Source organism: Ornithorhynchus anatinus, chromosome 18, assembly GCF_004115215.2.
Source record: "Ornithorhynchus anatinus isolate Pmale09 chromosome 18, mOrnAna1.pri.v4, whole genome shotgun sequence".
NCBI classification, from domain to species: Eukaryota; Metazoa; Chordata; class Mammalia; order Monotremata; family Ornithorhynchidae; genus Ornithorhynchus; species Ornithorhynchus anatinus.
The window spans coordinates 18903283-18928958 of record NC_041745.1 but is presented as its reverse complement, the minus strand read 5'-3'; the positions used below and the strand labels follow the sequence as shown (position 1 = coordinate 18928958).

At 46.4% G+C, this 25676-nt stretch overlaps 1 protein-coding gene across 8 annotated transcripts in view; it reads left to right on the top strand.

The window, feature by feature from the left end:
* APBB2 (amyloid beta precursor protein binding family B member 2) overlaps positions 1-25676 on the top strand; it is a 103153-nt gene that overhangs the window by 19228 nt on the left and 58249 nt on the right. For all 8 annotated transcript variants that reach the window (XM_029083050.2, XM_029083048.2, XM_029083046.2 and 5 more), the window contains exons 2-3: positions 17225-17293; positions 21371-22159. In XM_029083050.2, the coding sequence (XP_028938883.1) occupies positions 17275-17293; positions 21371-22159 (808 nt within the window). In that variant the 5' untranslated portion in view covers positions 17225-17274. The remainder of the gene's footprint in view (positions 1-17224; positions 17294-21370; positions 22160-25676) is intronic.

Genomic DNA, 25676 nt, shown 5'->3' with positions numbered 1-25676 from the left:
CTCTGCTCACAGTGGCGCTCAAACAGTACCACTGATTGATTGACACAGAAATGAATGGACAGCCATTGGAGGTTCGGGGAAAGTGGGGAGGCTCATGCACTTTGGTGTTTTTAGAAAAATAATGCAGGCAGCAGGGGAAGAGGTTGGTGGTCGGGAGGTCAGTGAGGAGGCTGATGTGGTCATCGAGGTGGGCTGTGATAGTGCTTAGACCAGCGGGGTAACCATTTGGATGGGGTGGATTTGAGAGATCTTGTGCAATGGCCATTTTAAACTCTGGTGTGATTTTAATAAATTTAAATTTATTAAAAATTAATACATTTAAAATAAATTAAATTTAATAAAAGATTAATTGCTGTAATCTTGCTGGAAATGTCTCTGGTCCTGAATCGCCCACTTCTGTCTTGGTCATTTAACTCATTCAAATAAATTATATTTCTAAGTGTTTTAGCATGGTGTGTTTGACCACCTTGAGGGTTGACAAAGATGGAGGCCAGAAACGATACATTTGTACCAAAGAACTGGAGATCGTAAGTCACATCCCCCTTACTGGAAGTATTTGGGTTATGCTATGTTGTGCAGTGAATTTCAGAGTGAACCGAGTCTTGGGGCTTGTGTTCCTCCACTTCTTACACTGTTTGCTGTATAGATTTGAAAGTTGGAGTTGAAATCATGAAACCTGCTTTTGTATAAAATTTTCTACCATCCCAGTCGGTCTTATCAGTTGGTCCCATCAAGCTGGCGTTCTGTTTTAGTAGCATGGTGTATAAACTTGCTTTCGATGTTTTAATCAGTCTATATCAAATCAGTAATTCTAGTTTCATCAGTTTGTTGTTGTTTTTAAGTCCACTGAGTTGTCTCAGGATCTAAAGACTGAAATTGCATTTTCAGTTTTTTAACCTTCAAAATGAAAAGGAAATTTGCATATCAATCAATCGATGGCATTTTTTGAGTGCTTTCTATGTGCAGAGCACTGTACTAAGTGCTTGAAACAGAATTAGAGTGGTTACGTTCACTGCCCATAATGAATTTACAGTTTAGGGGGGAGGCAGTCTCATGTAGCAATACCTACATTATTCATTCATTCATTCATTCAATAGTATTTATTGAGCGCTTACTATGTGCAGAGCACTGTACTAAGCGCTTGGAATGTGCAGTTCGGCAACAGATAGAGACAATCCCAGCCTATTGATGGGCTTACAGTCTAATCGGTGGAGACAGACAAAAACAATAGCAATAAATAGAATCAAGGGGATGTACACCTCATTAACAAAATAACTAGGGTAATTAAAGTATATACAAGTGAGGGAACGAGCTCAGTGCTGAGGGGAGGGGAAGGGAGAGGGGGAGGAGCAGAGGGAAAGGGGGGGAAAAGGGGGCTTAGCTGAGAGGAGGTGAAAGGGGGGCAGAGAGGCAGCAGAGGGAGCAGAGGGAAAAGGGGAGGCTCAGTATGGGAAGGCCTCCTGGAGGGGTTGAGCTCTCAATAGGGCTTTGAAGAGGAGAAGAGAATTAGTTTGGCAGAGGTGAGGAGGGAGGGCATTCCAGGACAGCTGGAGGACATGGCCCAGGGGTCGACTGCGGGATAGGCGAGGTGGGATAGGCGAGAACGGGGGATGGTGAGGAGAACGGGATGGTGAGGAGATGGGCGGCACAGGAGCGGAGCCTATGGGGTGGGCAGTAGAAAGAGAAGGGAGGAGAGGTAGGAGGGGAAAAGGTGATGGAGAGCCTTGAAGCCTAGAGTGAGAAGTTTTTGTTTCGTGCGGAGGTTGATAGGCAACCACTGGAGGTTTTTAAGAAGGGGAGTGACATGCCCAGAGCGTTTCTGTAGGAAGATGAGCCGGGCAGCGGAATGAAGAATAGACTGGAGCGGGAAGAGACAGGAGGAAGGGAGATCCGAGAGAAGGCTGACACAATAATCCAGCCGGGATATTATGAGAGCCTGTACCAGTAAGATAGCCGTTTGGGTGGAGAGGAAAGGATGGATCTTGGCGATATTATAAATGTGAGACCTGCAGGTTTTGGTGACAGATCAGATGTGTGGGGTGAACGAGAGAGCCGAGTCAAAGATGACACCGAGGTTGCGGGCTTAAGAGACGGGAAGGATGGTCGTACCATCCACAGTGATAGGGAAGTCAGGGAGAGGACAGGGCTTGGGAGAGAAGATGAGGAGTTCAGTTTTGGACATGTTGAGTTTTAGGTGGCTGGCAGACATCCAGGTAGAGATGTCGTGGAGGCAGAAGAAGATACAAGCCTGAAGGGAGGGGGAGAGGACAGGGCGGAGATGTAGATCTGTGTGTCATCTGCATAGAGATGATAGTTGAAGCCGTGAGAGCGAATGAGTTCACCGAGGGAGTGAGTGTATATGGAGAACAGAAGAGGGCCAAGAACTGACCCTTGAGGAACCCCAACAGTTAGAGGATGGGAGGGGGAGGAGGAGCCCGCGAAGGAGACTGAGAATGAACGGCCAGAAAGATAAGAGGAGAACCAGGAGAGGATGGAGTCCGTGAAGCCAAGGTGAGATAAGGTGCGGAGGAGAAGGGGATGGTCTACAGTGTCAAAGGCAAAGACATCATATCGGGGAAAACAAGAAAATGGTTTGAAAAACTGTGGGCACTTTAAAGTCAGCTGAAGGTAATGGTCTGCATTCCAGGCTCCGTAAGGAATTGGCAGGTACTATCGCATTACTATTATTTTTAAGCATTCATTGAGGTCAGGTAAAGCAGCTAATGAGCAGATAGGAGCAAAACTTATTTCTATCTATAAAAGAAAGAAAAAAGATGAGCCTCGCGATTTAGAGGCAAGTCAGTTTAAACATCGATACCTAGGAAGGCACTAAAACATATCTTACAATCAATTTGCAACCTCCTATAAAGCATAAAATCCTGGAAGGTAACCAGTATTGCTTTGCAAAAGTCAAACACTGCCTAACAAATTTATTTCTGTGGTATTCTGAAAGAAAAGCGAGAGATGAAACCGATCTAGCTTTTCAGTAAGGTGTGTGATTCTTCTGTGACAATCAGTCATATCTGAGTGTTTACTGTGTACAATTGGTAGACATGTACCCTGCCCTCAACAAGCTCAGAGTAGAGAGGGGTAGACAGATATTAAAATAAATTATGACAAACCGAGAAAGTACTGAGGCTTGGATATGTGGCTGGTTTGAGTCACACCCAAAAGACCGTAGAGGTTTTCAAGGTTTTGGGGACAACTTGCAACAATATACAGATTCTTTTTAGTAGCAGGAGGAATAGGAGGAGTGTGATCTAATGAAAGAGTACGGGCCTGGGAGTCAGGGGACCCGGGTCCCATCCCAGCTCCACTACTTAATAAGTATGGTACTTTTTAAACGCTTTCTCTGTGCCAAGCCCTGTTCTAAGCTCTGGGGTAGATACAAGGTAGTGAGGTTGGACATAGTCCCTGGCCTACATTGGGCTCACAGTCTTAATCCCCATTTTACAAATGAGGTAACTGAGGCTAAGAGACGATAAGTGACTTGTCCAAGGTTACACAGCAGACCATTCATTCAGTTGTATATATTGAGCACTTACCCGTACACTTAGTACAGAGCACTGTACTAAGCGCTTGGGAAAGTACAATACAACAATAAACAATGACATTCCCTGCCTACAACGAGCTTACAATCTAGAGGGGGAGAGATAGACATCAATGCACATAAATAAATTTACAGATCTGTGCATAAATCCTGTGTGGCTGGGAGGAGGGGAAGAGCATAGGGAAGAGCCCCAGGGTGACGTAGAAGGGAGTGGGAGATGGGGAAACCCAGGTTTGGGGACCACTGTTGCTAAATGTCCCCCAAGGCACTACAGTCCTGTGACTGCCATCACCTTTGCACTGAAGCTCAGGCTTCTCCCCGAGGGGGAATGATCGCCATGCCTGGGGATTAGAGATGTGGGTGACGGAGGGTGGGGTGTTTTAGTCTAGCCTTTCTGTTTAACCCACCACCCTCCTCTGGGGTTCTGACTGCAGGAAGCCCTCGGCGGTCCCCCTGTGCAGATATTGGTTTGCCGATTCATGGATTAATTTTGCATGGATTGATAAACAGCAGCCAGTTCACGGTTTGGTCTCTATCAGAATTATCTCTTGTGAAGATTACTGCAGAACTGTTTTTGTTATATTGAAAAGAAACATTTCTGTACTATTGGAAAGTTCCATAATGTTCATAGATGCTTCTGATAGGGCAGAATGGGAATCAAGAAAAAAATTATGAATCATCTTCTCTGGCTCGAAACTCAGTCTACACAGATTATGGCTAAAGCATGCCAAAATGAGCAAAGGATTTTAATTTAAAAGACCCATTATATTATTTCAGAGCGATTTGAGTATTACAGCAAAACATTTAAATTTTCTCACGAAATGAATTAGTGAATAGTTCAGTAATGTACTAATTCACTCTATTGGATTCTTACCATTTGTCTCAAGTCTCCTACAATATGAAGCAATTTATAATGCAGTAATGACCTGCTTCGTTGCAGAAATGGAAAGAAAAGTCCTGCTGAAACAGAACCGAACCGTAGTCCCAAGCTGGATCTGCAGTCAACCCACAAGCAAAAACCCAAAAGGGTCACCCTTGCAAGCAGGACTATAGTCATCACACCATGGCAGGGAAGTAGAGATGTGGGTGATGGAGGTTTGGGTGTCTGAGTCCTGCCTTTTTTAGGCTCCTGTGCTTGGGGACATCAGACTCATAGTCTGATCTGTCCCTAGACAGGACTGTAAGAGGAAACTGCAGTTTGTCGTCTTCTCCAAGTTTGGGAGATCTTTCCCAAATGAGAAATTACAGGTAATTTCTCACCCAAAATTCGTTTGGGACAGATGGTTAAGAATGTTGGTATAATTGTGTTAGTGTAGCTGCTGTAAATGACATGTTAATCAGTAGTATTTCTTGAATTCTTACTGTGTTCAGAGCACTGTACTGAGCATTCAGAAAAGTACACTATAACAAAAATTGGTGTGTTCCCTGCTCACTAGGAATTTAAGATTTAAATGGGGAGACAGACATTCAAAAAATAAGATAAATTATCAATGTGTACATAAGTGCTGTGGAGTGAATATCTAGTGTTGCAAGGCTACGGATCCAAGAGGGAATAGGGGAAATGAGGGTTTAATATGGGAAGGTCTCTTGGAGGAGATGTACTTTTAGTAAGACTTCCAAGGTGGGGAGTGTGGTGGTTTGTTGTATATGAAGGGAGAGGGAGTTCCACATCAGAGGGACGATGTGGACAATGGCTTGGTGGTGAGATAGAGTTCAAAGCACAGTGAGTAGGTTGGCATTAAGGAGGCAGGGTCATAGTAGGAAATCAGTAAGGTAAGGTAGAAGGGAGGAGCTGATTGAGTGCTCCAAAGCTGATGGTAAGGATTTTCTGTTTGAGGAGAATGTGGATGGGCCCCCACTTGAGGAGAGGGGAGATGTGGATGGAACAGTTTTTTAGAAAAATGATCTGAGCAGCAAAATGAAGTAGGGATAGGAGTGGGGAGACACAGGAGATAGGGAAGTCAGCAAGAAGGCTGATGCAGTAATCATTCATTCTTTCAATCGTATTTATTGAGAGCTTACTGTGTGCAGAGCACTGTACTAAGCTCTTGGAAAGTACAACTCAGCAACAGAGACAATCCCTGCCAACAATGGGCTCACAGTCTAGAAGGGGGGATACAGACATTAAAACAAGTAAACAGGCATCAATAGCACCAGTATAAATAAATAGAATTAGAGAAATATATACACATCAGAACAAATAAAACCGGCATTAATGTAAGTAAATAGAAATTATAGATACATACATATATATACAAGTGCAGTAGGGTGAGGGGGAGCTGAGGAAAAGGGGGCTTAGTCCGGGAATCAAGGTGATATAGGATAAGCACATGGATTAATGTAGTAGTTTGTATGGAGAGGAAAGGATAGATTTTAGCAATGTTGTGAAGGTAGAACCAACAGGATTTGGTGACATATTGACTATGTGGGTTGAACGAGAGAGATGAGGATAAGGCTAAGCTTTGTGCTTGGGAGTCATGGAAGATAGTGGTGTTGTGTACATGATGGGAAAGATAGGGCAGAGTTTGGGTGAGAAGGTGAGGAGTTCTGTTTTGTCCATCTTTCGTTTGAGGTGTCAGTAGGTCATCCAAGAAATGTGAAACTGCAGAGAAGAAGAGGTCAAGGCTGGAGAGGTAGATTTGGCACTCATCCTTCTAGAGATGGAAGTTGAAGCCCTGGGAGGGAATGAGTTCTCCAAGGGAGTAGAAATGGAGAATAGAAGGGCCCTTGAAACTGAGCTTTGGTGGATTCTCACAGTTAGGCAGGGAGAGGTAGAGGAGGAGCCCCCAAAAGAGACTGAGAATGATCGACCAGAGAGGTAGGAGGAAAACCTGGACAGAGTCAGTGAGGCCAAGGTTAGATAAAATTTCAAGGGAGGGCGGGGTGGTCCACAGTGTCGAAGGCAGATGAGTGGTCAAGGAGGATTAGGATGGAGAAAAGGCAGTTGGATTTGGCGAGAAGAAGATAATTGGTGACTTTAGAGAGGGCTATTCAGTGGAATGAAGAGGGCAGAAACCAGATTGGGTGAAGTCAAGGAAAGTAGACAACTTGTTCAAGGAGTTTGGAGAGGAAAGGTAGGAGAGAGATGGGGCATTGCTATGGAAAGGGGAGCCATGTAGTTAAAGAGAGTTTTTATTAGGATTGGGGATAGAGGGAGGTTAGTGGTGTTGTGTACAGTGATGGGAAATTCAGGGGGATGGCAGGGTTTGGTTGGGAAGATGAGTTCTGTTTCGGTCATGTTAAGCTTAAGGTGTTGGTGGGACATCCAAATAGATGTAGATTTGGGGAATCATCTGCATAGAGATGGTAGTTGAAGCCATGGGAGCAAATGAGTTCTCCAAAGGAGTGGGTGTAGATGGAAAATAGAAGTGGACCCAGAACTGAGCCCTGAGGGACTCCCACAGTTAGGGGGGTGGGAGGCAGAGGAGGAACCTGCAAAGGAGACTGAGAGTGAGCGGCCAGAGAGATAAGAAGAGAACCAGGAGAAGACAAAGTCATTGAAGGCACGGTACTTGAGATCCAGTTTGGAAGAATGGGAAAGTTGGAGCCGGGGGGACTGGAGAGGAATGGGGGTGATTTAGGGGAGATCATAGTTTGTGGATTTAGTGTTATCAAGGAAGTATGTGGCCTGTTCATTAGAGGCAGGGTACATGGGTTTTGGGGAGGGAGTTAAATGTCTGAAACAACAGTTTTCCTTTTAAAATTTATTCTTGAAAGTGGTGTAGTTTGCAACAGGTTTGGCTCTCTCTATATTGCGGAAAAAAAGTTTATGTCCTTGACATGGAGGAAGAAAATGGTGACTGACCTTACTAAGAGTTCTTAGTAGACCAGTATTTAGCAGCGTGTAGTTGGAGGGAGTAATAGAGTTTCATTTACTCTGAATTATATTTCTTGGCTTGTTGGGGACCCTTGTTACCAGGACATTAGTACAGCACTCTGCATATGGTAGCCATTTAATAAATGCTATCAATTGATTGATAGGCAAAGCAGCTAATTTCTGTTGAAATATTTGGCAATCAGATTCAGCTCTTTAGGTACAAGTCCCTCCACAGGGACGTCTAAGTGGAATTATGATTTTTGAAACATTTTAGTAATAAAGTTAAGATAGATTTTACTCTTTTCCAGATTAACTTTTTTTAATGGTATTTGTTAAGCATTTACATTGTGTCAGTCACTGTACTAAGCACTGGTGTAGATTTAAGCTAATTAGGTTGGACACAGTCCATGTCCTATGTGGGTCTCCCAGTCTTAATCTAAGGCAACTGAGGCACAGAGAAGTCAAGTGACTTGCCCAATGTAACAGAGCAGGTACATGTTGAAACCAGAATCCTCTGACTCCCAAGCCTGTGCTCTATCCACTAAGCCTGGCTGCTTTGCAGTACATAAGTAAACTTTTAATAAATTTATATGTAAGTGGAGTTATTTAAATCAGCAGCAGCAGCAGCATTTATTGAATCATACTTTGCAGACTGCCCTATTAAGCTCTTGTAAGAGTACAAAAGAAAAGACACGATGCCTGTCCTTAAGGAGCTTAGAGTCTAGCAGAGGAGATAATGTTAAATAAAGTACTGCTAGTAATTTACATGTTTAGTCGGTGTGGAAGGAGACTGAGGTGTGGCTGGGGGATATGAATGGGGGAAATTAGAAATTGTTTGGAGAAAACTTCCTGGAAGAGATGTAATTGTAGAAGGACTTTGTAGATGGGAAGAGCTGTGTGTTAGATACATCTTTTTTCTTTTAATAGCACTTGCTAAGTGCTGACTATGCATCAAACATTATTCTAAGTGCTGGTAGGAACAAGTTAATTAGATCGAACACAGTTCCATCCCACATGGTTCTCACAGTCTGAGTAGGAGGGGGAATAGGTGCCCCCATTTTACAAGTGAGAAAACTGAGGCACAGGGAAGTTAAGTGACTTGCCCAAGGTCACACAGCAAGCAATTCGCTGGCAGATATGAAGGCAGGGGGGACTTCCAGGCAGCGGGGAAGACATGAAGAAGACGGTGGTAATAGGAGAGATAAGACTGTGCCCCGTGAGTAGGTGAGCTTGTGAGGCATGAAGATTGCAAGCTGGTGCATAGTGGTAAAGATGTGCAGTGTAGTGGGGAGAAAGCTTGTAGTGTGCTCTAAAACCAGCGGTCAGAAGTTGCCAACCATTGGAAGCTTTGGAAGAGTAGGGATATGTGCAATGAATGATGTTTTACAAAAATGATCTGGGCAGCGGAGTGAATTATGGACTGGAGAGGGGAGAGATTGGAGGCAGAGAGAACAATGAGGAGACTGAGGCATGACCGTTTGGATGGTGTAGGACGCCTGCCTTGTCCAGGGTTGACTGAGTGGATCTTGGATAGCGTGTAGGTTGTAGACAGGAAACAAAACTGTGGAACTTTAGTACACTACTTTCTACACAGTAAGCGCTCAATAATTACGATTGAATGAATGGATATTAGCTCCTTGACACACACAGCTGTTCTTGTGCTCCCGTGACAATGAAAAAACAAGGCCGGCAAACATAGTTATGCACAGTACAGTTCTCTGCCTCAGCTTTGTCAAAGCCAAGCATGATCGGGGGTCCTAGCTACGTCCATACTAGCCTCAGGAGTCTTGGCTATGTCCACACTAGCCCCTCTAGTGATTCAGGTAGCCCTACTTCTAAGCCCTTTAGCAGTGCTCTAAGCTGCATCCTTCTCAGGCATGTCGCTAACCAATCCTACAGGGGTCCAGGGTCTGCTTCCCTCTGGGGGGTCCCGGTGTGGACATCCCCAACACACCGGGAAGGTGGGGGCTCCCTTGGACCCAGCTGCCAGTCTCATGCCACCGCCACTCTTCTAAAGACCAGGCAGTCTGCCATCTCTGTGCCATCTTGGGCCCTGTGTCTCATTGGCCATTGTGGAATTTTCTGCTGCCAAGGCCCCCATTTCTCCCCCTTCCTCCCCCCAGCCTTTTGTGGCTAAGTAACAGTGACCACAGGGTGGGATGGAATACTGCGTTGCTAACCCTGATTTTCAAGAATAATCATGATAGGAATAATTATGGTATTTGTTAAGCTCTTCCTTTGTGCCAAGCAATGTATTAAAATAATCAGGGACAACATGGGGCTCACAGTTTTAGGAGGGAGAACGGGTATTGCGTCCTCACTTTGCAGAAGAGGGAACTGAGGCACAGAGAAGTTAAGCAGCTTGCCCAAGGTCACCTTCCAGGTAACTGGCAGAACCCAGGTCCTCTGACTCCCGGGCCTGCGCAGCTTGGCCTAGGGTCAGGTGGCTTCCAAGCCGTTAGCCTGATTAGGAGTGAGATGGGTGACCCTGAACAGAGTAGGAATTCTTTTTCTTCATTGGGGGTCATCACTAGTTCATTCAATTTTATTTATTGAGCACTTCCTGTGTTCATCATTATGGGGAGCATAAGCACTTAAGATGGCTACAAAGTGCTTTTGTTTCAAGGATAAGTATAGCATCATCGGATTGTCACTTATACCTTTGGCAGATTGAGGAATCTGAGGAACCCAAGGAGACTCTGGATTGTTACTTTTTTAAACTGGTTTATTTTTGAGGCACCGATTTGCCTGGCAAGAGAAACAAAAGCAAAGTCCGCTCTTGCCAAAATAATAAACGTGTGTTGGAGAAACTTTGTTCCAAGTTGAGAATTCATGTTTCCTTCTTCAGCTTTTTCCTTATCTGTAAATGCGGCTGTGTGAGGACCTTTGATATTACAGGGTCTAAAAGGTGCCATAGTGAAGCCCCCAAATCCCACAGCTCTAAACCAGGAACCGTTAGGTGGATGCTTCTTCCTTTAATCGTTCTGCCAGTCTTGCCTCCTAAAATACTCCCCTGAGTGATTTTACGGTTTCCAATTTGAGTTGCCGTGGTGATTAATATTAAATTTGAAATGAAGAGTGTGAACAGGCCCATCCTGTATGCTGCTGTCCACATCCATGAACCAAGGGAAAGGCTAGGAGACATGGGTGAACTCAGGCAAATCCCTGGGCGTTGCTATGTATGGGTTTGGCCCACCTCTTAGCCCCCACAGGGCTTGCTGGCCCTTGGGTTCCTGGGGATTGGCCACAGGAATAATAATAATTAACTCTGGTACTTATTAAAAGCTTTCATTCATTCATTCATTCAATAGTATTTATTGAGCGCTTACTATGTGCAGAGCACTGTACTAAGCGCTTGGGATGAACAAGTCGGCAACAGATAGAGACAGTCCCTGCCATTTGACGGGCTTACAGTCTAATCGGGGGAGACGGACAGACAAGAACAATGGCAATAAACAGCGTCAAGGGGAAGAACATCTCGTAAAAACAATGGCAACTAAATAGAATCAAGGCCATGTACAATTCATTAACAAAATAAATAGGGTAACGAAAATATATACAGTTGAGCGGACGAGTACAGTGCTGTGGGGATGGGAAGGGAGAGGTGGAGGAGCAGAGGGAAAAGGGGAAAATGAGGGTTTAGCAGCGGAGAGGTAAAGGGGGGATGGCAGAGGGAGTAGAGGGGGAAGAGGAGCTCAGTCTGGGAACGCCTCTTGGAGGAGGTGATTTTTAAGTAGGGTTTTGAAGAGGGAAAGAGAATCAGTTTGGCGGAGGTGAGGAGGGAGGGCGTTCCGGGAACGCCTCTTGGAGGAGGTGATTTTTAAGTAGGGTTTTGAAGAGGGAAAGAGAATCAGTTTGGCGGAGGTGAGGAGGGAGGGCGTTCCAGGACCACGGGAGGACGTGACCCAGGGGTCGACGGCGGGATAGGCGAGACCGAGGGACGGCGAGGAGGTGGGCGGCAGAGGAGCGGAGCGTGCGGGGTGGGCGGTAGAAAGAGAGAAGGGAGGAGAGGTAGGAAGGGGCAAGGTGATGGAGAGCCTTGAAGCCTAGAGTGAGGAGTTTTTGTTTGGAGCGGAGGTCGATAGGCAACCACTGGAGTTGTTTAAGAAGGGGAGTGACATGCCCAGATTGTTTCTGCAGGAAGATGAGCCGGGCAGCGGAGTGAAGAATAGACCAGAGCGGGGCGAGAGAGGAGGAAGGGAGGTCAGAGAGAAGGCTGACACAGTAGTCTAGCCGGGATATAACGAGAGCCCGTAACAGTAAGGTAGCCGTTTGGGTGGAGAGGAAAGGGCGGATCTTGGCGATATTGTAGAGGTGAAACCGGCAGGTCTTGGTAACGGATAGGATGTGTGGGGTGAACGAGAGGGACGAATCAAGGATGACACCGAGATTGCAGGCCTGAGAGACGGGAAGGATGGTCGTGCCATCCACGGTGATAGAGAAGTCTGGGAGAGGACCGGGTTTGGGAGGGAAGATGAGGAGCTCAGTCTTGCTCATGTTGAGTTTTAGGTGGCGGGCCGACATCCAGGTGGAGACGTCCCGGAGGCAGGAGGAGATGCGAGCCTGAAGGGAGGGGGGAGGACAGGGGCGGAGATGTAGATCTGCGTGTCATCTGCGTAGAGATGGTAGTCAAAGCCGTGAGAGCGAATGAGTTCACCGAGGGAGTGAGTGTAAATGGAGAACAGAAGAGGGTCAAGAACTGACCCTTGAGGAACCCCAACAGTTAAAGGATGGGAGGGGGAGGAGGCTCCAGCGAAGGAGGCCGAGAATGACCGGCCAGAGAGGTAAGAGGAGAACCAGGAGAGGACAGAGTCCGTGAAGCCAAGGTGAGATAAGGTATGGAGGAGGAGGGGTCGGTCGACAGTGTCAAAGGCAGCAGAGAGGTCAAGGAGGATTAGAATGGAGTGGGAGCCATTGGATTTGGCAAGAAGGAGGTCATGGGTGACCTTAGAGAGAGCAGTCTCGGTAGAGTGGAGGGGACGGAAGCCAGATTGGAGGGGGTCTAGGAGAGAATGGGAGTTAAGGAATTCTAGGCATCGATTGTAGACGACTCGTTCTAGGATTTTGGAAAGGAAGGGTAGTAGGGAGATAGGACGATAACTGGAGGGGGAAGTGGGGTCAAGAGCAGGGTTTTTTAGGATGGGGGAGACGTGGGCATGTTTGAAGGCAGAGGGGAAGGAGCCCTTGGAGATTGAGTGGTTAAAAATAGAAGTTAAGGAAGGGAGGAGGGCAGGGGCGATGGTTTTAAGAAGGTGAGAGGGAATGGGGTCCGAGGCGCAGGTGGAGGAGGTGGCACTTGCGAGGAGGGAGGAGATCTCCTCTGAGGATACTGCAGGGAAGGATGGGAAAGTAGGGGAGGGGGTTGGTGGGGGGGGGGAGGGAAGAGGCGGAGGGGTGACTTTGGGGAGCTCAGACCTGATCGTGTTGATTTTCGTGAGGAAATAGGTGGCCAGATCATTGGGGGTGAGAGATGGGGGAGGGGGAGGAACAGGGGGCCTAAGGAGAGAGTTAAAGGTCCGGAACAATCGGTGGGGGTGACGGGCATGGGTGTCGATGAGGGAGGAGAAGAAGCTTTGCCTGGCGGAGGAGAGGGCAGAGTTAAGGCAGGAAAGGATAAATTTGAAGTGTGTGAGGTCGGCTTGGTGCTTGGACTTTCGCCAGCAGCGCTCAGCAGCTCGAGCATAGGAACGTAGGAGGCGGACGGAGTAGGTGATCCAGGGCTGTGGGTTAGTGGAGCGAGAGCGGTGGAGGGAAAGGGGGGCGAGAGAGTCGAGATGAGTAGAGAGGGTGGAGTCGAGAGCGGAGACCTGAACGTCGAGAGTGGGAAGAGAGGACAGGGCGGCAAGGTGAGGAGAGATGCTATTGGAAAGACGGATGGGATCGAGAGAGCGGAGGTCTCTGTGGGGCAGTAGCGAAGATTTGCAGGGGGAGGGAGTGTGAGAGATGAGGCAGGTGAGAAGGTTATGGTCAGAGAGAGGGATTTCAGAGTTGGTGAGGGAGGAGATAGTGCAGCGGTGGGAGATGACGAGATCGAGGGTGTGACCGAGTCGGTGAGTGGGCGCGGTATGGTGGAGGAGGAGGTCGGCAGAGTCGAGGAGGGATAGCAGGCGGGCGGCAGAGGAGTCGTCGGGTACATCCATATGGATGTTGAAGTCTCCGAGGATCAGAGTGGGCAGAGAGAAGGAGAGAAGGAAGGTGAGAAGGTGAGAAGGTGAAAAGCTTATTATGTGCCCAGCACCATTCTAAGCACTAGAGTAGCTATAAGTTAATCAGGTTGGACACAGTCCCAGTTTCACATGGGGTTCACAGTCCATGTAGGAGGGAGTGTGATATAATCCCCAGGGACCCAGAGTAGACAGATGGAGGAGTCAGAATTAGAACTCAGGTCCCCTGACTCCTAGGCCTAGGCTTTTTCCTCTAGGCCACAATGCTTCAACTTGGAAGAAGGTCATTTCAGGACTTTCTGTCTTTGCTGGTTCCCCACCACCAGAGAGTAGGGAGGTGTGGCAAAAGAAGAATTTACTAGCACCGAAGTTGGGCACGCAGCAGTGTCACAAGAGAATAATAATAATAATAATGTTGGTATTTGTTAAGCGCTTACTATGTGCAGAGCACTGTTCTAATCGCTGGGGTAGACACAAGGGAATCAGGTTGTCCCACGTGGGGCTCACAGTCTTAATCCCCTTTTTACAGATGAGGTAACTGAGGCACAGAGAAGTTAAGTGACTTGCCCACAATCACACAGCTGACAAATGACAGAGCCGGGATTCGAACCCATGGCCTCTGACTGTCCTCTTATGGTTCTCCTCCTATCTGGCTGCTCATTCTCACTCTCCAGCCCTAAGCTCCTTCCCTCTCTGAAGTCTCATATTTCCCCCTGCCCTCAAGACATCTCTACTTGGATGTCCTCCCACCTCCTCAAGCTTAACGTGCCCAAAAACAGGAATCCGTATCTTCCCACCCAAACCCTGTCCTCTCATGACTTTCCCATAACTGCTGATAGAACTGTCCTCCTCTTTGCTTCATAGTCCCGTATCCTTGGCGTTATCCTCGTCTCCTTTCTCTCATTCAACCCACATATTCAACCTATCACTAAATCCTGTCGATTCAGTCTCCGCATCGTTAAAATCCATCCTTTCTCCTTCATCCTAACTGCTGCTATGTTAATCCAGTCACTTATCCTATCCTGCCTTGATCCTCCTTGCTGATCTCTCTGCCTCCTGTCTCTCCCCACTCCAGTCTGTACTTCACTCTGTTGCCTGGATCATTTTTCTACAAAAATGTCAGCGCATGTTTCCTCACTCCTCAAGAACCTCCAGTGGGGGCAAAGCACTCAATCACCTTGCCTCCTCTTACCTCACCTTGCTACTCTCTACTATTACCCAGCCCGCACACTTCACTCCTCTAATGTCAACCTATTCACTGTACCTCGATCTCATCTATCTTCCCATTGACGTCTTGCCCATGTCTGGCCTCTGGCCTGGAATGTCCTCCCTTTTCATATCCGACCAACAATGACTCTCCTCCCCTTTCATAGCCTTACTGAAGGCATATCTCCGACTAAGATGCCATTTCCTCTTTTCCAGCTTCCTTCTATTTTGCCCTAACTTGCTCCTTCTATTCATCCCTTCCAGTTGCATGGCAATTTGTAATTTATATTAATAATAATGATGGTATTTAAGTGCTTACTAGATGCCAAGCACTAATGTCTGTCTCCCCCTCTAGACTGTAAACTCACTGTGGACAGGGAATGTTTCTATTATTCTGTTACGTTGTACTCTCCCAAGTGCTTACTACAGTGCTCTGCACTCAGTAAGTGCTCAGTAAATACAATCGACCTCACTCCTTTCCCCTGCTTGTGAGGAGAAGAGATGGAATAGGTTTTCCAAACCACTATGACATGGACAACTGAAAAGGGGTGACAGAAATTAAGGGGGTTTGGCCCCAGATTTGAGGACTTTGGTGAGAGAAACTTTATAGAGCTGTGCCTTAAAAAATGGTTTATATATGTGGAATATAGAAAGCTAATTGGGCAGTTTTGGAAGTTTTTCAGTTTTATAGTAATAAACTAAATAACAGGAAAATTCGGGAAGCTCTCCTTTAAAGATTTATTTTGAAAGCTTAACTTTCTGAAAAGCAAAAAGGAATGCGGTCTAGTGGAAAGAATAAGGGTCCGGAAATCAGAGGACAGGGGTTCTAATTCCGGGCACTGACACTTGTATGCTGTGTTACCTTGGGCAAATCATTTAGTTTTTCTGGGCCTCAGTTCCCTGATCTGCAAAATGGGAATTCATTTCTTGTTTTTTTGTTTTTGCTTTTCAGTGGTATTTGTTAAGCACTTACTATGTGCCAGGCACTGTACGCACTCCCTGCCCACATTGTTTACAGTCAAGAGGGAGAGACAGACATTAGTGCTTGGCACATAGTAAGCGTTTAACCTCTGGGGTAGGTAATAATAATAATAATGATTATGGTATTGGTTAAGTGCGTACTATGTGCCAGGCACTATACTAAGCCCTGGGTTGTATACAAACAAATTAGGTTGGCCACAATCCCTGTCCCGCCTGAGGCTCAGTCTTAATCCCTGTTTTACAGACGAGGTCATTGTGGCCCAGAGAAGTGAAGTGACTTGCCCAAGGCCACACAGCAAACAGGTGGCAGAGGCAGAATTAGAACTCAGGTCCTTCTGACTCCCAGGCCTGTCCTCTCTCCATTGGACCACACTGCTTCTGTGTTCTCCCTCCTACTTAGACTGTGATCCCCTTGCGGGACCTGATGATCTCATACCTCCCCAGCTCTTAGTACAGTGCTTGGCACATAGTAAGCACTGAAAACATACCATTATTATTAAGAGCTTTTATGGTCATGGGTTTTTTCATGTTGTTTCTGCTATTCCTTTCACTTTAATTTTAAATAATTACATTTAAATTAAATTGAAATTGAATTTTCAATTAATCCCCCTGACTTTCCCATCATTGTGGACAGCACCACCATCCTCACAGATCGGGAACCTTGGTTTTATCCTTGACGCATCTCTCTCATTCAACCCGCATATTCAGTCTATCATTAAATCCTGTCAATTCACCCTTCCCATTGCTAAAATCCATCCTTTCCTCTCCATCCAAACTGCTCTCATGTTAATCCAAGCACTTGTCCTATCTGTCTTGATCACTGCATCACCTCCTTGCTGACCTCCCTGCCTCCTGTCTCTCCTCACTCCAATCCATACTTCACTCTGCTGCTCAGATCGTTTTTCTACAAAACCGTTCAGTCCGTGTTTTCTCCACTCTTCAAGAATCTCCAGTGGTTGCCCATCCACCTCAGCATCAAACAGAAACTCCTTCCCGTCGGCTTTAAAGCACTAAATCACCTTGGCCCCTCCTACCTTATTTCCCACTACAACCCAGCCCTCAAACTGTGCTCCTCTAATGCCAGTTTACTCGCTGTATCTCAATCTCATCTATCTCGCTGTAGAACGCCCTCCCACTTCCCCCCTTGAAAGGAAGACAGTCATTTTTCCTCTCCTTCAAAGCGTTATTAAAAGCACATTTCCAAGAGGCCTTCCCTGACTAAGCCCTCATTTCCTCTTCTCCCACTCCCAATGCGTCACCCTTGGACTTGGATTTGCACCCTTTATTCACCCCTCCTTCAGCCTCACAGCATTTAGGTGCTATCCGTAAGTTTTTTTGGCTAATGTCTGTCTCCCAGACTGAGCTCCCTGTGTACAGGGAACGTGTCTGCCAATTCTTATATTATGTTATATTGTGCTCTTTCAGGCGCTTATTACAGTGCTCTGCATAGAGTAAGCACTCAATCTATATGATTGATTGATGTCTTAATTGATTTTTTTTTTTCAGATTTCAGATTGTAACCTGTTTCCTGATCCATTGCGGATGTTCAATGATCCATGTCGGAAGTACTTCCAGGTTAGATACTCTTAAATATATATTAGCGGCAGGAATGATTAGCTCTCTCCTTTTTACTTATCCACTCTCTTTTCCCACTACACTCCATCTCACACCTTTCACTCCTGTGAAGTTACCCCAATCACTGTGCCTTTTTCTCCACTTTCTCACCGCCCACCTCCTATTCGTGTCTTTCTTCCTGAAATTCCCTTCCCTTTCAAATCAAACAATAGGCTTCCCTATATCCCATGCCCACCTGAAATCACATCTCCCTTATTGATTTCTCATATTTTTAAGTTTTATGTCTCCTCAGCTCCCTCTTCAACATTTCTGTGCCACCTAAGTCCTTGTGAACTTTCAACCTTTTGTAGCACTATTTAATATGTTACATACCCTATTATTTCTTCCTCCTACCTCTAAATTATTTCAGTATCTGTCTGTCCTGCTTGATGTTAAGCTCTGTGAGGGAATGGGTCATGTCTTAGTATTATTGTACAGTGCTCTGTACACAGTAGGTGATCAATAAATATTACTGATTGATTTAAAATGCCTTTGAGTCTTTTCATTTCATTACTTAATTTCTGTTTTTCTGATTTTGTAGTCACCCTTAGAAAATGCAGTCACTTATCAGTTATACCTCCCCTTATTCCAGTGAAAAGTAAAAGTGCATTAAACAGATAAAGAGAAAACATCCAAATTCTTTCAGAGAAGAAGCTATAGTAGCATTTACTGAGCCCCAGCATGATGTGATACACTTAAGTAGGGGCTTAGGAAGATGAGAAAAATGAAGCAGCATGATCCCTACCCAGAGAACTTAGCCCTATGGGAAAGGTGTCCTCATCTCCTCATTTAGGTAATGCATTTAGGGTGGGTTTGAGGAATCTTGAGGCTGCAGACTTTGGGGCTGGCCTAGAAGGAACCCTGGGCCATGCCGGGAGGGTCTGGACTCTTCCCCCTAGGATTAACTGAAGCCCTCTCTTTCCAGTTTATGTGCTCTGCCAGACGAAGCAGCTGTAGTCTTGAATGAAGTTCCTTTATTAAAATGCCCAAGAAGGTCAAAATCCCAAGTCCCAGGGAAGGGTGGGGTGGGATGTCCAAGCTTTTCATCAGTTAGCCTGTCAATGAGTCAATCAGTGGTGTTTATTACGTGCTTACTTTGTACAGAGCACTGTACTATGCACTTGGGAGAGTACGATACCATAGAGTAGAGTAGAGTAGACACTCCATGGTCTCAAAAGGGGTTGCCCGAAGCCCCTCCCTTCCCCCGCTGCTTCTTTAGGCAAGGCAGAGTTGGGGAACGGGGTTCCCAGGTCTGGAGAAAATCTGACCTACCCAGGCAACTCCTCTCAAGCTCCCCTCCTGTTCTGCAGTTTGCTAGGATCATATCTGCTCTTATTCCACACAGACTTCTATCTAATAATAATGATAATATTTGTTAAGCGCTTACTATGTGCCGAGCACTGTTCTAAGCGCTGGGCTAGATACAAGGTAATCAGGTTGTCCCACGTGGTGCTCACAGTCTTAATTCCCATTTTGCAGATGAGTTACAGAGAAGTCAAGTGACTTGTCCATAGTCACACAGCCGATCAGTGGCAGAACTGGAATTAGAACCCACGACCTCTGACGCCCAAGCCCCTGCTCTTTCCACGAAGCCATGCTGTTTCTCAGTCTATTAGGAATCTACTTTGGTTCCCTGGTGTTTTTTTCCCTGGAAAGAGAGGAAGCAGGGGTTGGAAAGGGCGCCCTTCAGGGATTTTGTTCCCTTGTATATTAGGAAGCATCGCAGGCTACCTCCTGGGATGCTCACCTCCTCCCACTCTGTTAGAGTGACTGGCCCCCTCTCTTGCTTGTACCTAAATGGGATTGCAAAAAAGAGCCTTTATTCTCCCCTTACGGGAGTTCCTTCTTGAACTTCCATGTCCATGAGCCATGTTTGCACTCTGCTCTTTCAACCAGTCCAGCCTTGGGTCCAACCCAAGAGGCTCCATCCTTTAACTCTGCTTCAGCCAACTGCTCTGCTCCTGGCAGCAGGCAAATGCTCCCTGCTTCCAGTTGTAGGTGAAGCCTATACACACACACACACACACACACACACACACACACACCCCACCCCCCCTCCACCTCCCCCCCCAGTAGTGACCTTAGGTAGATGGTGTTCACAGTGGTGGTCAATCCATTACATTTCCAAACTTGGAAATACAGAGCCCTCCTTCAAACACACTCCATTTCCTCCCTAAGGTCAGCAAATTGCATATCAACTGCAATTTGTACTCCCGGTCTTCCCCATCCCCAGACCGTTTCGGGGTAAGAAGGGGAAGAACTCTGTGCCCAGTATGGCCAGGACTGTTGATCCCACATTTGCCTTCTCAGCTATATGAGCGTTTATGCTGAACTTCACTATCAGTGGTGTGTTTTGAATATGGAGTTGTCAACCATTCAGAATAATATGTATATAATATAATATATTTTGTGTGTATATATATATACAGTACATGTATGATATAGTATCTGTATATATATATATATATATATATGTACATGAATATATGTACTTGTATGTGTGTGTGTGTATATAAACACACACACAGTACATGTATGTGTGTATGTATTTGTGTGTGTTATATATATGTTGACCTAAAGATGTGACTAGTTCACCACCCTGAATAATCCCCACACAAGATAATTAAGAAAATGTAATCAGGAGTAAGGATGGCAACTTTTAATTTTATTTGGATTGGAGCATTGGGTAGGATATATTGTATAATAATAATTATTATGGTATTTGTCAAGCGCTTACTATGTGCCACTGGGATAAATACAAGATAATCGGGTCACCCATGAGGCATAGTCTAAGTAGGAGGGATAATAGATATTAAATCCCCATTTTGCAGATGAGGAAACAGAGGTATTGAGAAGTTAAGTGACTTGCTCAAAGTCACCAGCAGACAAGTGTCAGAGCTGGGATTAGAACCCAGGTCCTCTGACTCCCAGGTCAGGGCTTCTTCCCCTAGGCCACACTGCTCCTCAGTGATGAGATGAAGCATCGAGGGGCACAGGGAGAAGTGAAGTGAGAAAGGAGGAAAAGACGGGGAAAGAAATTGAGGGAAGGGAAAACAAAATAAAAGTTCTTTTCTTCCTTGCCGTCTAAACACCAGATTTGTGTTTTAAGCCCGATAGGACCCTTTCTCCCCAACCCCAGAGCCTCTGGAGAACTTGGCAGGGATTGTAGCTCCCTGCAATTTCCTGGCTCAGAACTGCCCTCCCACACCTGCACAACTGTGTGGCCCTGTGAGGTTTATCCTGTCTTAGCCATCACCCCTGTCTCATCCCTATCTCCGAGCCTCCGGGACCAGGGAAGAGAGGGGCCTCACTGGCCCAGCTTAGAACCTGGTGAAGGTTCCAAGGCAAGCCAACGCTGTCGATCCATCCATCAGTCATATTTGTTGAGCGCTTTGTGCAGAGCACTGTACAAGTGCCTGGGAGAAGGCAATGCAATAGAATCAGCAGACACGTTCCCTACACATAGCACATCGGTGATATCTGGCTGGGAGAGGGTGAGAGACGGGGGGGTCTTGGCTCCACCTTTGGCTCCGAAGGGTGTGGCAGGCTCAGCTTTCTTGGGCTGCTCCCTCTGCCCAAAAAGCTGGGGTGCTAGGTCTGTGGAGTTGGCACTGGTGCTTGGGTGTGAGAGAAAAATGTTTCCTGTAGCAAAAATGTACAGGAAAATGTTCAGTTTTCCTGTAGCCTGGAGGATGTGAAGGAAGGGTGAGTTTTCAAGAGCAGGGGTAATTCAGGAGACTCTGGAAAGAAGACCCATTCTTCTGCGTAGGAAGCTTAGGTTACACAGTGAATGTTTAAATGGGAAATCGTAGTAGAATTTGGAGTCCAAAATCTTGTGCCCTTTTAAAACAATGAATGAAGGAAGGTGGATCCCCTTGCTTACTCTTGTTGGACAGAATTTTGTAGCATTGGTGGTTTTTCCTAATTAATTATTCCAAAATCGTTGTTCACCGACTACTAGCCTCAGCAGTGTAACTTATTCAAAATCCTCAGCCCGGGAAGGCTACCTGATAAACGTGTCCCTTTTGTCTCTTATAGTTGAATCCGTCGTGGCCTCGTTGCCGGGGTTTATGGCCAGCAGCGGCCCCACAGATGTGGCAAATCGAAATAGTTTGGCTTCCCCTCCAAATACCCTCAGCCTTCGTACCTCCCATAATGAACAGCTGAATGCCGAAATCAAACATCCACAAACCAAGAACACCACCCCCCCCAAATGCAGGAAAAAATATGCACTGACTAATATTCAGTCAGCCATGGGCCTCTCGGATCCGGCTGCGCAGCCCCTCCTGGGCAACCACTCCGCCAACATCAAGCTGGTGAAGAATGGTGAGAACCAGCTCAGGAAAGCTGCCGAACAGGGCCAACAGGATCCTAACAAAAACATTTCCCCCATTGCTGTCATCAACCAAACTTCTGAGAAGTTAGAGAGTAAAGAGTCAAACTCCCAGAATTCCTCAGCCTGCGAAATATTGCCATCCCAGGCCAGAAGAACAAAGAGCTTCCTAAATTACTATGCAGATCTGGAAACTTCAGCTCGAGAATTCGAACAAGGTCAAGGTCACAGTCACGTAGCGAATGAGAGCCACGCCTCCCCCGTCATTGGCGATGCGCCGTCACCACCGACACTGAGGAAGAGCCAGCCGAGTCCGGAAGACGGCTTAGTAGCCGCAGGGTCAGCCAGTCCGGAGACCAAAAAGGACCATCCTAAAACGGGGGCAAAGACTGATTGTGCTCTCCATCGGATTCAACACTTGGTGCCAAGCGATGAGGAGTCCAGCTGGACAACTCTTTCCCAGGACAGTGCCTCCAATTCTCCAGATGAAGCAGGTACCCCGGGGAAGCATGTCAGGGGAGGGATGGGAATTTGGCAGTGCCTTTTCCTATTTGAGGCCTGACAGAGCACTAGATCGCTCTTTTAGTTGGCTTAGGGGTTGGGAATGTATGGGACGGGGTTGAGCCAGGAGATAAACGGACTTTGAATGTCTTTTATAGAAAAACTTCGGTATCATTCAGGTATTCCCAGTAGCAATGTTCATCGCCCTGAACATGACGTAGTGCACAGAACCCGGGCCTGAGAGAAAGAAGGTCAGGGGTTCTTATCCCAGCTCAGCCATTTGTCTGCTGTGTGACCTTGGGCAAGACACTTCTCTGGGCCTCAGTTACCTCATCTGGAAAAGGGGGATTGAGATTGTAAGCCCCACATGGGACAGGGACTGTGTGGGACCCGATTTGCTTGTACCTACCCCTGTGACGTTAAGAGGGTTTGAAGGTCGGGAGAGTGTTGGACTGTCAGATATGGAGGAATTGTCCCAGGCCAGAGGGAGGCCATGGGCAAAGGGTTGGCATTAGAGGAATGGAGTATGTGGCCTGGGTTGTATTAAAAAATCAGCAATGTGAGGTAGGAGGGAGAGAGTTGATGAAGTGCTTTAAAGCCGACGGTAAGGAGTTTCTGTTTGATGTGGAGGGGAATAAACAACCATTGGAGGTTTTTGAGGAGTGGGAAGATATGGACTAAACGTTGTTTCAGAAAAATATCGGGGCAGCAGAGTGAAATATGGACTGCAGAGAGGAGAGAAAGGAGGTAGGGAGGTCAGCTAAAAGGCCAGTGCTGCATTCAAGATCGAAAATACTTAGATCTTCAAATAGAAAAATTCACCTGGGGTTGGGATATGGGGGAAGAAAGGGGTGGGGGAGAAGAGAGAGAGCCTGCACGAGTGCACATACAGGAGCCACTTGAGGACTTAAAATCCCAACCACATTGGGAATACACGAAGACTGTCCTTTGTACTGACACTAATTGCTGTTTTCACATTTTTGTCTTCCTCTCTCACTGTCCATATGGAGCTCTGCTCAATCGGTCATTCTTTTCTGAATGCAGTGCTCTGTGCCAGTCGGTTTGTGACAGTCCGTACTATTCCCCAACAGAGGCCTCTGATCTTTGGACCCCATCCAATTTTCTCAACTTATCATGCCCCATTTAGCCTCCAGACCCAGACTACCCTCCTTGATGACCAAATGGACCTATTCAACACCACCGTCTATACTGAACTCAACTCACTTCTCTATCCCTTCGTCGATGTCATATTACTAACCCACAGCCTTGGGTCAGCCGCACAGTCCACCTCCTTCGCTCTTGTGCTCGAGCCGCAGAGCGGTACTGGCAGAAATCTAAATATCGGGCCGACTTGGTCCACTTCAGGTTTATCCTTGTGTGCTTTAACTCTGCTCTCACCTCTGCCCAGCGAAACTTTTTCTCCACCGTTATTGACACCCGTGTCCGTCGCCCTCACCAGTTGTTTCAAACATTTAACTCCCTCCTCAGATGGTGGTGGTGTCCCCCCACCTCTTCACGCTTCACTCCTCAAACACCAACTTGCTCACTGCATGTTGATATCATCTATCTCGCCATCGACCCCTCTTGCATGCCCAGCCTGTGGTCTGGAACTCCCTTCCCTTTCATATATGACAGGCCAACACGCTCCCCACCTACAAAGCCTTATTAGTATCACATCTCCTCCAAGAAGCTTTCCCCACCTAAGCCTTCCTCCCCCTCCCTTCTGTGTCAGCCTTGCATTTGGGTCTGTTCCCTTTAAGCACTTGATATTCACACCAACCCTAGCCCCACAGCACTTATGTACATAACCATCATTTATTTTAATGTCTGTCTCCCCCTCTAGACTGTAAACTCCTTGTAGGCAGGCAACATGTCTACTAACTCTGAAATATCGTACTCGCCAAGTGGTTAGTACAGCGCTCTGCACTCAGAAAGCACTCCATTAACATGATTGGTTGATCATTGATTCCCACCATCTCTTCCAGATCTTTAAATGTCTTGAAACCCCCAATACTCCAAATCCCCATTCTCAAGCTTCTAATGACTTCTCCAAGTACTATGCTGACCCAAATGAATTCATCAGACTTGAGCTCCTCAGTTTCTGCCCCCCAATCCCCCTGGTTATTCACTCTCTCATCTGTCTCACGTCTGCTTTCAAAATCTACCTCCTTCACCTGAACTTCTGAATCTGTCCCTTTTCATTATAAAACCATGACACCTACTCTTTTTCTTGTCTTTCATCTTCAATCACTCTCCTAACACAGTTATGTTTTAAAAAATATTTTTCCTCATTCATTGTCAGATGTATGAATTTTGTTAAATAATGCAATGGGGAGGTAACTTTTGGAAGTAGAATCATCATTTTCTTTTCCAACCAACTCTCAGGTAGCCCTAACCATAGGGGACAGTGAAGTTGAAAGAGATTCGTAGCCTCCTTTTACCCATTATTTTCAATTTTCCACTCTACCAAGCCTTCGATTCTAAGGAACGATAAACCAACCAATAAGTGGTATTTATTGAGCGCTTACTGTGTGCAGAGCACTGTCCTAAGAGCTTGGGAGAGAACAATAGAGCAACGTTGGTAGACACGTTCCCTGCCCACCAGCAGGCACCGTAGCCTAGAAGGGGAGACAGACACAGAGGCCCAGTGAATAGGTTGGGGTTGGAGGAGTGAAATGTGCAGGCTGGGTTTGTAGTAGGAAACAGGGAGGTAAGATAGAGAGGAAGGGGATAGTTGATTGAGTGCTTTAAAGCTCAGAGTAAGGAGTTTCTGTTTGATGCAGAGGCAAATAGGCACACGTTAGAAGTGTTTGAGGAACGGGGAGATGTGGGTAGCGGAGTTGAGTAAGGACTGAAATGGGGAGAGAGAGGAGGCAGGGAGGTCAGCGAGGAGGCTGCTGTGATAGTCCAGGTGGGTTTGGATAAGTGCTTGGATTAATGTGGTAGCAATTGGGAGAGAAAAGAGTGAATTTTAGGGATGTTGTAAAGTCTGAACCGACAGGATTTGGTGACAGATTGAAAATGAAGGTTGAGCCTATGCTGCAAGCTTGCTTCTAGGCTGTAAGCTCACCGTGGGCAGGGCACGTATCTACCAAATTTATGTTGTACTGTATTGTACTGTCTTTCTCATCACTGTTCATTCAGTTATAGTTATTTAATGCTTACTGTATGCACTGTACTAAGCCCAGGAGAGAGAACAGTACAGCAACAAATGGGTATATTCCCAGCCCACAGTGAGCTCAGAGTTGACAGCACCACCATCCTTCTTGTCTCACAAGCCAATAGCATTGGCATTTTCCTTGACTCCTCTCTCGCACTCAGCCTACGTATTCAATCTGTCACCAAATCCCATTGGCTCAACCTTCACAGCATTGCTAAAATCCGCCCTTTTCTCTCCATCCAATCTGCTATCACATCAATCCAAACATTTATCCTATCCTGCCTTGATTACTTACAGCCTCTTTGCTGACCTCCCTGGCTCCCAGCCCCACTCCATATTTCTCTCTGCTG